This window comes from Oratosquilla oratoria, chromosome 2 (genome assembly GCF_046742065.1).
Source record: "Oratosquilla oratoria isolate Oo_2021 chromosome 2, ASM4674206v1, whole genome shotgun sequence".
NCBI classification, from domain to species: domain Eukaryota; kingdom Metazoa; phylum Arthropoda; class Malacostraca; order Stomatopoda; family Squillidae; genus Oratosquilla; species Oratosquilla oratoria.
Window position 1 is genome coordinate 54,894,183 of NC_134778.1, and position 13,517 is coordinate 54,907,699.

Sequence of the window (13,517 nt, forward strand, 5' to 3'; positions counted from 1 at the left end):
ACTCTGTCAACAGCATGTGGGACGTAAGGGGTTATCACATTGAGCTCTTTTTCCTCCCACATCTTTCCTTGTTTCTGACTGAATAAAAAGAAAAAGAAGAAGAAAAAGAAAAAAAATGGCTCAACTACATAATTCAATGGATTCTTGAGCTGAAAGAATTCTCACAAGCAACACTGATATGTTTCCATTTCTACTTCTGGGTGCTTACCATTACAGAAGAGCCTCTCAGCAAGAGCGGCAATGCTGCTGAATTGTTCCTTGCTGACGTGTTCTGGTGGTAGAGTTAGCAACCCCTCTAGTTGATCCATGTGACAGCTCTCCACCTTCCCTCCAAGGGCTTCACTTAAGGCAGTCTCTAAGTCGCTCTTTTTCATCCACTCTCCCTTAGCCTTAAGAAAGTTGCGCAGAAATGATGGTAAGAATCTTCATTCTTAAATTGTTATTTGGTATTAGAATAGGATGTTTTAGCTATTGTCTGAGCTAGATATGTTTTGATATTATATTTGTGAATAATTTCATCAACAAGTAAAACTTAATGGTGCGGCCTATGGCAAATACCTAGAAGTAGTGGTCCTGCAAGATGGATGTCAGAGGACATCAACATCCTGCCACTTATCATAAAAAAGAAATTGTCAACATTTTCACCTCTATCTGGAAGTGTAGCCATGTGGGGCTAACATACAGTCTCCGTACCAGGTTTGAGATCTCTATTAACATCAGCTGTATTTTTACCACCTTGGTGTTATGTTAGTGTGGTACAGTTTTATGTAATTGGCTTATAGTAGTAGCAGGATAGGAGCAACTGATGGTTGTCAGCTGTCCTTATGTGGAAGAAATACGGCCAAAGCTGATGCAGAGACCTTGAATCCAGCTTAGAGACAGAGTGCTCAGACAGGAGATGATTTTCTCTGATGTCCATCTTGTGAGAGCACCACGTACAGGTCAGGGCCCTCACATGGGCTGGACAGGGGGTCATATACCCTGGGGCGGCACCTTAGGGGGATGGCAATTCTAGTCCGGACATGCTGCCCACAAGGCTGATAAAACAATTATAATAAAAAAAAGGTCAAAGGAGCCCTGAATATTTCACCGTAATATACGAATTTTGCGTTGGAATCAACAGAATACGAAATATTTTTCCCTTATCCTTTGTGCAATAGGGACATTAAATAACATTTTTAAAATTGGTTTAATCATTTTGCAAGCCAGTATGGGGGAAGGGGGACATCACTGAGAAGTTTGCCCTGGGGTGGCACTCAGGCATGTAAGGGCTCTGGTGCAGGTACCTGACATTGGTCTCAAAAGAGGAGAATGTAAGGGAAGACTTTCTTGTTGAATACCCACCCACCTCAACATCTCTGTGCCTGGTGAAGACAGTTGAGTGAAGGAGTTTTCGAGATGACCGAAGGCGAACATAGCGATGTAGATATTCCAGAGCTGAGATCCCTGTAGGATAGTGTAATCTGTCAGCTGCTGTCAAATTCCAAATGTGTTTGTATCCTATACTTGAATGCCATCAAATTCCATCAACACATTATTGTTCATACATACATACATATGTATTGTTCATACATGAATACATATTGTTCATAGTTGAAAGAATATTTTTGCACTTTTTGGAAAATAGAAATGAAAACTCATTATGTCTATAATAACATATGTATATACATGCATACACACATACACATGTGTGTGTGTATATATATATGTGTGTGTGTGTGTGTGTGTAATTCACCATTTTCACCATGGTCTTGGATCATGTGTTGGACTCGTGATCGACAGCTACTACCCTCCTGGAAAAGAGCTCAGAACTCGTATATGATCGATCTGTGGATAATGCTGTGACCTCATAACCCCCCACAATTCCTCGCCCACGAGAGTTGGAGTAACGACTCGCAGCAGAGCGTGTGTGTATATATGTATATATATATATATATCTATATATATATATATATATATATATATATATATATATATATATATATATAATGCACAATAGTTGTTTTGGGATTTGAAATGCATGAGCAGTTTCTGACGGTAAGGGAAAAAACAAAACAAAACATAAGAATGGAAGAGATTACGAGAGACCATAAGGCCTACACTAGGTAGTCCCATGTCCCCTACCACCTGTCATCCCTATCCATAAAGTTACCTAATCTTCTCTTAAAAAATCCACTTGTTTCGGCGCTCACTATATGGTTACGAAGTCTATTCGATTCGTTAACCACTCTGTTGATAAACTAGTTCTTGTCTGTTTTCTTCTTAACCTAAATTTGTCTCTGCATTATTAACCAAAAGATGCTAAATGGGCCTCGGCTTCACCTTGAAGCCTGGTCATCTGCGCAGGGAGGGTGAAGACAGCAGCCCGATGGGACGGCGCTCTCGGGAGGTCCAGCCAGAACCCTCGGGAGGCAGCGGAGTAGGTGCTGCCCCCAAGCCCCGAGTCGCGACCTCCAACACCAGTCCCGTCGAGCGCCGCCTTCAGTCGAATCATCTCTTCGCTTTCTTCGTTCTCGCCACGAACTTGGATCATCTCTGCTTGTAACTCTCGCAAGCGCTGTGGAAGAGAGAGAAAATGTGATGGAACAGAAAGGAGACGAAAAAGACAAAAGACAAAAATATGAAAGGGAAAATGAGGAGAAGAAATAGGGTGAGGCAGAAAAGGGAGAGATGGAAGGAGGAGAAAGAAAACTTGTCAGAGCAAAAACGAGGATGAAACTAAGAAATTTTCAGAAGGACAAGAGGGAAAAATATGACAGAGGAATATGAAATAAATGTGAAAGAGAAAATAGGATGTACAGTAAACACTCGATATAACGGACGATATGGGGACAAGGGTCTGTCGTTATATCCGAAGATCCGTTATAATCGAGGATCCGTTATATCCAATAGAAATACCGGACAGATCCGTTATATCCCGAAGTTTGTCCGGTATTAGAAATAAATAGGATTAGAAATTACAGTTAACCCTTGATATAACGGACGATATGGGGACGGGTCTGTTGTTATATCCAAAGATCCATTATAACCGAGGATCCCTCGCTATAACGGATGAAAATCCGTTATAGCGAGGGTTTGTCCGGTCAGATTTTTTGTTCGTTATATCCGATATCCGGTATATCGAGATACGTTATATCGAGGGTCTATTTGATAGAAAGGAAGAGGTGAAACTGGACGGGTGAAAAATGCGGGGGTTGAAAAGGTGAGATTCAGACAGTAATACAAGATAAAGGAGATGAAAGTTGAGGAAATGGGGGCAAAAGGCGCCCAGATGGAGCTGAAATCATCACCTTCAGACCATGCGTTCGGGCAGTCTGGGCAAGTGGCAGTCATCAGTAGTCGTTGGGAAACACACTGGACACATTCGAATCACGGGACGATGTTGAAGTCGACCGTTCCAAATATACATAAGAAAAGAAAGAAGAAGAAAAAGACAAAAAGAAAGAAAGAAGAAAAAGAGAGTAAGAAAAATGAAAGAGAGAAAGAAAGAAAAATATATAACAGTAGAAGGAAACCAGAGGAAAAATGGATGGAGCAAAGAGGAGGAATGAATTCACCCTGGACTGCCCACGGGTTTCTCTGAACTAAATAGCTTTGCGTTAGTCAAAATAAGATCCTATGAGATGCCCAGAAGATCATTTAAGGTTACAAATCTTATCATCTCTACATTAACCCTTTATACCCCAGAAGGGATCTAAAAGAGCCTGTTCTGGCCAAAGGCAGATTATCTAATTCAGATTAGAGGAACCTTTGAGCTTCCAAGGCTTCACAGGACTTTGACCCTCCTCTGAGTACTCCAAAGACTTTCATGAACCTCTGATCTCTCCGGGGGCACGAGACGGAGCACAAGCTTCATCCTCAGCCGAGGATCAGATCCTCCTGACGTACCTTCGGATCGAAGGCTTGACTTTGAATGTCACCCTCGACGTTCTTGTGGCGCCCCATTGAGGACGAAGACCGGGTGCTACTCGATCCTCCTCGGCCTTTGGAGGATCCGGACCGGGAGTCGCCCACCCTTGAGACCTGTGGGGGGATTAACGATACATATATACATACACACCTGCACACGCACGCACGAACATTATATATATATATATATACATATATATATATATATATATTATATATCATATATATAATTATATATATATATATATGGAGTTAAAAACGTTGAACTCAAATAAGAAAAAATGGAAGAATATAGAGACTTAGTTTCAATTCACCCGGTTAATGGAAAATCTCTAATCAGGAAAATCGAGAATACAAAGAAAAAACTGAATAACTACAACAATGCTGTCGTTTTTAACTCCACGTGTATTACTGAGAACCTGCTCCCCTCCTTTACTAAAATATATATATATATATATATATATATATATGTATATATATATACATATATATATATATATATGTTTTAAGTTACCCACTGTCGGAGAAACAAAGCAAAAGAAACAGACGAACTGCATATTTCGACCACTACTGTGGTCCTCTTCAGCAGATAGGTACAAGGTAAGATGTACAAGAATATATACAGTGAAAAAAGTACAAAGTGGGAACAAGGGGAGGTGGCTCAAGTCACATGTCCGAGGTGGGGCGGATTCGGGAATGGTAATAATTTATTCACAGCATAAGTTGTTATACAATCAGGTGACCATTGCCCTTTTGATGTGTTGAGGAAAGATTCGACTATCTTTCTCCTAAAGCTACAATTACCATTCCCGAATCCGCCCCACCTCGGATATGTGACTTGAGCCACCTCCCCTTGTTCCCACTTTGTACCTCTCTCACTGTATATATTCTTGTACATCTTACCTTGTACCTATCTGCTGAAGAGGACCACAGTAGTGGTCGAAATATACAGTTCGTCTGTTTCTTTTGCTTTGTTTCTCCGACAGTGGGTAATTTAAAACATTTTACTAAATGTGCTACTACATTTTCGTCTTGTGATATATATATATATATATATATATATATATATATATATATGTATATGTATATATGTACATATATATATATATGTATATATATATATATGTATATATACAGTATATATATATATGTATATATACAATATATATATATATATATATATATATGTATATATATGCAGAATGGATGAACGGTGTGTGTATGCCCTAGCTCGGCCACTCTATATAGAAGGGAGGGAGCCTATAGCTATGAGGATGGCTCATGTTTTTGTTATTTGCGATTTTGTAAGTTTCGGGACTTTTCGTTCCAAGAATTGGACATTCTTAATTTTCAGTTCCCAAAAGAGAGAACTATCTGATGTCTTGATTCTTTAATTACGTTGACGTTCCCTTGGCTGAATAAAATTTTACCCAAATGAAACATCCAACAAGAAGAGTAAGATAATGCATACACCAGTTTGGCCCGGGTCGTCTAAAGTGGCAGTGTCACGTTTTCTTTTGCCCTTTCTCGTTTTCTTTGCCGTTGCTGCCGGTGCTCCACCTTTCTTCGCGTTTTCGCTTCCCTGAAAGAGAAGAGAGAAATAATATAAACAACGTTTAAGTAAAATAGATGAATAAGTAAATAAATGAATAAATAAATAATTTAATAGGTAAGTAAAAACAATCAGGTAAATGAATGAATAAATAGATAAATAGATCGACTGAGCAATTAAAAAAAAGCGAATAAAAATGTGAACCTACGAATTTATTTAACAGAAAGGTTATATTTGACTTCGACACAAATAAGGTAAACGTTATAAATCAGTCACTTGATGATATTTGTACAAATAGATTACACTTATAAATATATTAAGACACAAGCAAGTTGATATGAGCCTGAAAGATATTTCAAAAGTGAAAAGGTATGTTAGATTAAGAATATCCAAATACGAGTTTCCAGGTAGAAGGCAAATAAAAAACAAAATACATTATTATAAGTAAATGAAACCTGCAAAAGGATTAAAAGAAAAACTAATATTTTAACTTATTATCATTATGGCCAAATAATGGTATTGATATATTCTCCCATAAAGAGAACATGAGAACGATAACAATGTATAACTTCTCAATTGCCGCAAGTGGTCTTGTCAGGCTCACTGAGGGAAGAAGTGGATGGCATTCCAAGGTCGTTGACGTCACTAGTCAGGCATTGCGGTAAATTGAAGGTCCTTGTTTGTATCACTTTGCTCAAAATACCAAGAACACCCATGTATTTCATCTCTGCATTTAGATACTTTTAATATTGTTGCATCAATACATATAGAAAAAAAAACGCAGCGACAAAAGTTAAATGCTTCTTTTGTGTTATCCTCGGCAATTGTAATTGTTATTTCGAACTGTGTGTTCTTTTCAATTTCTGCACTTCATGTATATTCATGAAATGCCAAATAAACTCATTTAGCCTAGTGCCGGTGTCCAGAGCTGGGCGCGTTACCGCCGGACAGGTAGTGCGTTACCGAAAAATCTGGGTTGTATTCCCCTCAATGCGTTACCGATTTTAATTTCCTTACAGCGGTCCGCGTTACTGCGTATGTGTATGTGTATATACACATATGCAGTATGTATACGAAGATTTTTCGGTAACGCACTACTTGTCCTGCGGTAACGCGCCCAGCTATGCAAGTTCAATTAACTTGATAAAATGAACTGGCGACAGCCCAGAACTTGATATAACGACGACCACCATCTCCCCCTTTCGGGTCTGATGACTCTTAAGGGAGGCTGTTACAGGGTCTAACGGTCTAACGGTTCGTCGAACGCGGTTCGACAGACACGTGTTTAATGTGTGAACGTGTGAACGGGGTATTAGGTTGTCGAACACGTTTGTTAAACCCCAAATACCTCCGTTCACACATCACTTTAAACACGTGTCTGTCGAACCTTGTAAACCCCCTCTTAAAGCCAACAACAGCAACGGCAGTACCGGACAGTGTGACATCGCCCCCCCCCCAAAAAAAACAAAACAAAAAAATAAAAGCCAGTTGATATATATAGAAAATATATATATGAAATACCCAACAACGAAAGTTATGCTAGAATGATACCCAAAATCACATGGAATGAATATATTACTACAGTAGGATAAGGAAAATAATAATATAATCAAATGTTTCTGTGTTAATGCAAGTAGTCAAACATTGGCGACACATAATTAAATTAGTAAATTGTTGTTTTTGGATACTTAACGGTTCCCGCCAGATGTCCTCCACCCCAGATATATTGCGTTCATGTCTGTGTACTACCCACTCCATACACACATACACAAACACACACAACCGAGTTAAGAAAGATAATACAGTGAAATCTTACACTATCAAACTCCGACTCTTCCTCGTTGACTTCTGTTGGTTCGTAGGACGGCGAGGATTCCAGAACTTTTCTGAAGACTCTTGCAGGATTTTTGGAGCACCCACCCTCGGGATTCTTCGTGATTCCTTCCATGGCTGCTCCCTTGAATTTCGTTAAGTAATGTTTGGTGCGACGTTTGCCGACTACCGCGTGACCATCAGTCGTCGTGGATCCTGTTCGCCTCTTAGGACCCCCGGACTTATTGCCTCTCGTAGTCCTCCTAACCTCCTCTTCTTCCTCCTTGTTGGAGACCCCGAGAATGAGTTGCACCCTCGCGGTTACCTCGTACCAAAAGGCACCTTTCTCCTGCGACACCAGCAGCCGTTCCTGTCGGGCCGCCTTCTGTTTCTTCTTCCTCTGTGTCTTCGTTCTGGTCGGTGACCTTTTCTTCTTATCTTTCTTTACCGGTGGAAGATTGAGTGAGTGGAGCCCTGAGGGGAGGGCTGTCATGGATAACACATCTGACAATAAGTCATCGGTGTTGAAGGAAAGCACTGCCTTGGGCTCAAGTCCTTCACCAGGAACCTTACGTCCAAGTGGGTGTTTCGAGCCACTCCTGGGAGTCCGTCGAGGAGATTTTGACATTTTCCGTCTCCTGACAGAAGCTGCAGGCAGGACTGGAAGGAAGGCTTCTGGTGATGGTGGAGATATCTTGGGATCGTCAGGCGGCGAGATCCCCCTAGCTCTTCTGTACTTCTCCAAGAATTCTTCCCTCACGGATTTCCTGGGGTTTTTCTCTGAGTTCTGGTTCTTGATCAGGTTTAAGTAACTGATGGCCACGACTTCCATGTCCGTCTGCCGCTGGTGGCGTCCTTTGCGGGTTGCCGGGGGCGAAGGGAGGTGTCTTAGAGGTCTGTTGGGTGGTAACTCCCTGCTCGGGGCGGTCAGTCGGGGAAGGTCTGCGCAAACCACGTTCCATCGCCGAACTGCTTCCCGTTGCGATTTCTGCTTCGAACTCAGAACCTGAGATCGAGTTTTTCCTTCTTCGTCGCCGCCCCTGTGAAGCCGTTCTCTTTTGTTCTGGAAGGCAGAATTTGGCGACAGGTATGATCCGTCGGTAGGCGACGTGGTCTCGTCCTGTGTCTTGACGTCACTCAACGCACTTTCTGGATTCTGCCTAGGTTTTACTGAAATCCGCCATTGTGATACTGAAAGATCCTCCTTGACTTTACGTTCGGGCCGCGATTTTTTCTTAGACTTGTCGAGTTTGCTCTGCTGTTTTTTCGATTTTCTTCTGTTTTTCGAGGGAGAGGCAGCAGCAAGTGTTGTGTCGTTAGTACGGCCAACCTTTCTCTCCGTTATCCCCAACTTAAACGACTTTCGGGACGCTTTTTTGAGAGCTTTCCTTTTCGCCGTTTTTCTTTTGTTCCTTCTACCACGAAGAGGAATGCCGATCCACTTCCCCGATGTTCGACGAGGATGGCGGTCACTGAAGCGACCTCTCCATCTGGTCAACCGTCTTCCACGTCGGAGGAAGAGGAGTAGGCCAGGTCGCCTGACGACCCATTTCCCGCCCTTCGAGCTCAGGCAGTCGTGTGTTTTATATCGGATCCAACGACCCTTTCGCTTGGACATGCTGTTCCCACTTCAGACACACGAAACCTGGCAGATGTTCTTTATTCTAAAGCTCCTCTATGTCTGTTATCGTAGGTACACACGCATTCACACCGTAGTTTTCTTCTTAACTTCGCCTCTTATGATGGAAACTAAATTTCACTTGGAGAATATTGATCACTTTTAACTTCTTCTACCCTCCTTTCTGCTACCCTCCCAAATCTCTCCTTTTCTACCTCGATGTTTCTATCTCTTCCGAGCTATATCTTTTCCAAGGATAGAAGCGCTAGTTATTTAGCCATGCAATACAAAATCCGTTCTTCTCCTCGTTCTCGGAATGCTAAAAGCGTAGTACCCTTAGTACATGCGTCGTCAGTCTTTATCTGGCGTATATTCCATACAGCACTTATCCTCCACCAAACATCAAATTAAATGGTCCATTCACTTGCACACTTATGAACTATTTATCAATTGTTATCTGAATCATATTTTCAGTGATTAACACAACACTTTTGACTATGTTTCTTATGATAAATATTGTTGATGATATATATTCTAATCAGTGATGCCTCAAGTGTGTAGTCGATACACAATCACACGATGTAATCTTTGCTAATTTACATTTAGTATTTTATCAATTCTAATCTCGTATCTATTCTATTCGTACTGCATGGAATAATTCAGACAACGGCTTCAGGTTACACGACCAACAATCCATTTGACTTTTTATGTGTAACTGTCCCTCTGAGGTCATTCCCTACCTCAGCCACGTCCACGGGTGCCTAGTTCCGCCAGAAGTGGAAGTGAGTCCATCTTCTGGCGCTACCTAACCGTAGGAGCCCTCGACTCTGCCTCATTTAGCATCCTTTCACATGTTTACATCTCATTCCAACCGGGTGCGACAGGAGTGAGGTCGCGTCACAACAAACAAGTTAACAAAAGAACCGCAGAATCGAGAATGTGGCGACCCACGCGTCGAGTTGCGCAGCATAGCGTTTGCACAAGATAACGAGATGGATTAGTTGTGTCAACTCACGACTAAGGGGCGAAGAGAACGGGCGTGGATGAATCGCGCGCACGCGCCTGTGTAATTCACCATGATCTAGTTATTACTGGTGGTTATTCGCTTGTGACGATTTTTATGTGATTTACAACGATTATATAATCAAAACCTACAAAATCTACAAATGGCAAGGATGAAATTTCACCGTGGATTTACGATTTTCTGTAGCAATCACTGAGACAGGGAGAAGGGTCGTTACTACACTATCATTCAGTTACTGTTTTGTGTGTGTGTTTGTGTGATTCACCATGGTCTTGGATCACGTGTTTGACTCGTGATCGACGGCTACTACCCTCCCGGATGAGAGTTCAGAGCTCTTGTATGACCGATCTATGGGTAATACTGTGACCTGACACACACACACACACACACACACACACACACACACACACACACACACACACACACACACACACACACACACACACACACACACACACACACACACACACACACACACACACAACTCCCCGCCCACGAGAGTTGGAGTAACGGCTCGCAGCGCAGCGATACTGAAATAATTAATTTGTGTGTGTTTATGTGTGTGTGTGTGTATGTGTGTGTGTGTGTGTGTGTGTGTGTGTGTGTAAGGCGTAAGCATGACCCACAGATCGGGTTTGTAAGAGCTCTGAGCTCTCATCCGGGAGGGTGATGGCTGTCGATCACAAGTCCAGCACGTAATCCAATACCGTGATGGTGAATCATACATACACACACACACACACACACACACACACACACACACACACACACACACACACACACACACACACACACACACACAAGACAGTAACTGAATGATAGTGTAGTAACCATCCTTCTCCTTGCCTCAGGAATTGCTACAGAAAATCGTAAATCCACGGTGAAATTTCATCCTTGCCATTGGTAGATTTTGCAGGTTAATTATACAATCGATAGAAATCACATGAAAATCGTCATAAGTGAATAACCATCACTAATAATTAGATAAGCGTTAGGGCAAAGAATCTGACGAAGATCTAGTGAGCATCAGTTGTGACATTTGAACAAATTTCATGTATCTATTCAAACAATTAAATCTATTCATCTACTCTCATTTATTTACCTACTTGTGTGTATATTTATGTATTTGTTTAATGAAAGTGATAAAGAACTATTCCACATTGTCAAAATGGTCTCCACCCACCGTGACCTGGTCGTGACCTCATTCTCGGTCAGCTGAGGTCACGCCCGTCCAATCTGTGTCAGCGAAATGTGTTTTGCCCTCACGACCCTCGCTCCTCCGAGGCCTCCGGAGGACGTCGCCAGAGTGAGGGAAGTCTTCGACCGCGCGTCTTCAGCGACCTCTTCAAGAAACGACATTCCGTCAGGGATCTTTCCCCTTGCCGACCAGCGCCCTCGAATTGGAAAAGGGCTTCCGACATAAGCCTGGATCGAGGTCGGCAGTGGAGCGTCGGGTCCCATTAGCCCGCACCTTAGAAGCCCGCCGGAGGATGAACCTCTTCAAGTGAGGTAACGGCGGCGCCGTTGGAAGATGGGTCTCATTAGCCCTGACCTTCGGCCGCCTTCTTCGAGAATGGATCTCCCGTGCCGACCCGGGAGACTTCACGATCGTCCAAGGCACCGTGCAACTGGCGGAAGACGGGTCTCATTAGCCCTGACCGCAGTGCCTCCGTTGGACAGGAATCCTTTGGCCCTTGGCTTGGTGCCACTGCCCTTACTGAGACCAGGCCGTCGGGAGCTTCTTGGACAGCCTGAAGACGCTGGCCTGTATTGGATATGGGCCTCATTAGCCCAGACCAATATACACCCTGACGGAATGGAAGGTTCTTGAAAAGAACTGGAGGCGTCGAAGGAAGACTTTCTTCACTCTCAGACCCCCCCACACACACATACACGAACATACACATACACTTTTATATATACACACACATTACACATAAAGTACGCACATACATATACAAATACATTACACGCACACACATACACTCACATTACACATATACACACATACATGTAAACATACATTACACGCACACATATACACTCACACTACACACACATACACGGGTGGGGTTACCCTCAGCTGAATAAAAACACCTGGCTGTAGCCAAAATATGTATATAACAATGACTTTCCTTCTATTACTTGGAATCGCGAATAGGTATTGACTCGCACACAAGTCCTTACCTGCTGGTCGGGGGACATTTGCTGTCCTCCTGGTCCCCCGCGGGTTTCCTGGTGGGGTCCCGCCCCACCTGACTGCTGCTGGGAACCCTTGCCCTTGCCCTTGCCCTTGGCCATGTGGTCCAACTGCTTGGAAAGCTTCTGGGTAAAGTCAGACTCAAACTTCCGAAGGTCGTGCCTGTTAGCGCCTTGTCGAGGAGGACCTGCCGAGGTCGAGTGGCAAGGAAATCAAGGTCTTCGGCATCGAGGTTTTATTTCGAAATGGATAGAATCGTCTGCGATTGGTCAGAACTAAACATTTAAATAGGACTGAGCGTCTTAGAGGTTTAAAGGAGTTTTTGCATTGGTTAACTGACCAAGTCAAAACGGGGATTCTTTCTTTAAATTGAGCAAAGGTGCCTTGCGCTCGTCACAACAGAATCCTTAAAGAAGTAAATATTTCGTTGTTATTCCCTTGAACCCAGTGCTTTATTCTACTCATTTTATTCTTAATGACGCCAGACGATTTTATTCAAAAGGTGGATGGGGGATAAGCATAGGTCAAAATTGGTCTTCAGTCAACGGGACTACTATGCTATCTTTCCTTCCACATCTTAGCTCTATCCTCCATTTGAATAACTAGACTATGACTTCACTTACAGAAATCTAGATTTCAATAAAAACATTTCAACAGTGTGTCTAAAATTCGTATAGGTTTACAATCTATTAGTTCATCATTCAGTTTTGCTATATATGACGGGATTTTTATATTTGGATATTTGAAAATTCAAATATTGTAACCGAAGTCGTTTCCACTCAAACGAATTCTCAACGGTCGGTGCTGGTGAAGCCCGCGGAAGCCCAAAGGATTACAAAGGCGGAGCATGCCGACAGGAGACCTTTTGGTCCATATCTAGGTCGGATACGAAAAAAATCATAATAATGATAAAATAATAAATAAAAACTATAATAATGTAAATAACAAATAAAATACATAAATAAATGCATAGGTATAGTTAAATAATAAACAAACAGGTAAATAGTAAATAATAATAAATTGACATATAACTAATAATAAATGAAAATCAGACAGGCAAATGATAACAAAACAAAAGCAAGTAATATAAAATAAATTATAATCATTACAACATCATTACAGCCCAGTGTGATAAGTCCGTGGAAGCTCAGTGTGATAAGTCTTGTATGATGAATAAAATCGTCAGACGTTATCCATAACAAAATATGTAGAGTATGGCACGCAGTCAACGAGGTTAAGATGTTGATTGATTTCGAATGCCAACGTTTGTGATCTTTGTGATGAAGCAATGGCTACTCAACCGCACTTTGCCTTTATTTCTTTTTATTTAGTCATATTATGGCTACGAGTTTCATGTAATTCATGATGAAATATACCCAAAAGACAAGTTAAAAAAAAAAAA

At 42.0% G+C, this 13,517-nt stretch overlaps 1 protein-coding gene across 2 annotated transcripts in view; it reads right to left on the reverse strand.

Annotated features, from left to right (window-relative positions):
• Positions 1–13,517, reverse strand: part of LOC143038806 (uncharacterized) — a 36,547-nt gene that overhangs the window by 8,699 nt on the left and 14,331 nt on the right. Inside the window, exons 5-10 of one of the 2 annotated variants that reach the window (XM_076208364.1) lie at positions 12,103–12,302; positions 5,381–5,491; positions 3,889–4,023; positions 2,323–2,557; positions 1,349–1,446; positions 209–389 (exon numbers count right to left, since the gene is read on the reverse strand). In XM_076208364.1, coding sequence (XP_076064479.1) covers positions 209–389; positions 1,349–1,446; positions 2,323–2,557; positions 3,889–4,023; positions 5,381–5,491; positions 12,103–12,302 — 960 coding nt within the window. Of the gene's footprint in view, positions 1–208; positions 390–1,348; positions 1,447–2,322; positions 2,558–3,888; positions 4,024–5,380; positions 5,492–7,277; positions 9,661–12,102; positions 12,303–13,517 lie in introns of those variants that run through there. The other variant, XM_076208354.1, reaches the window with a different exon arrangement.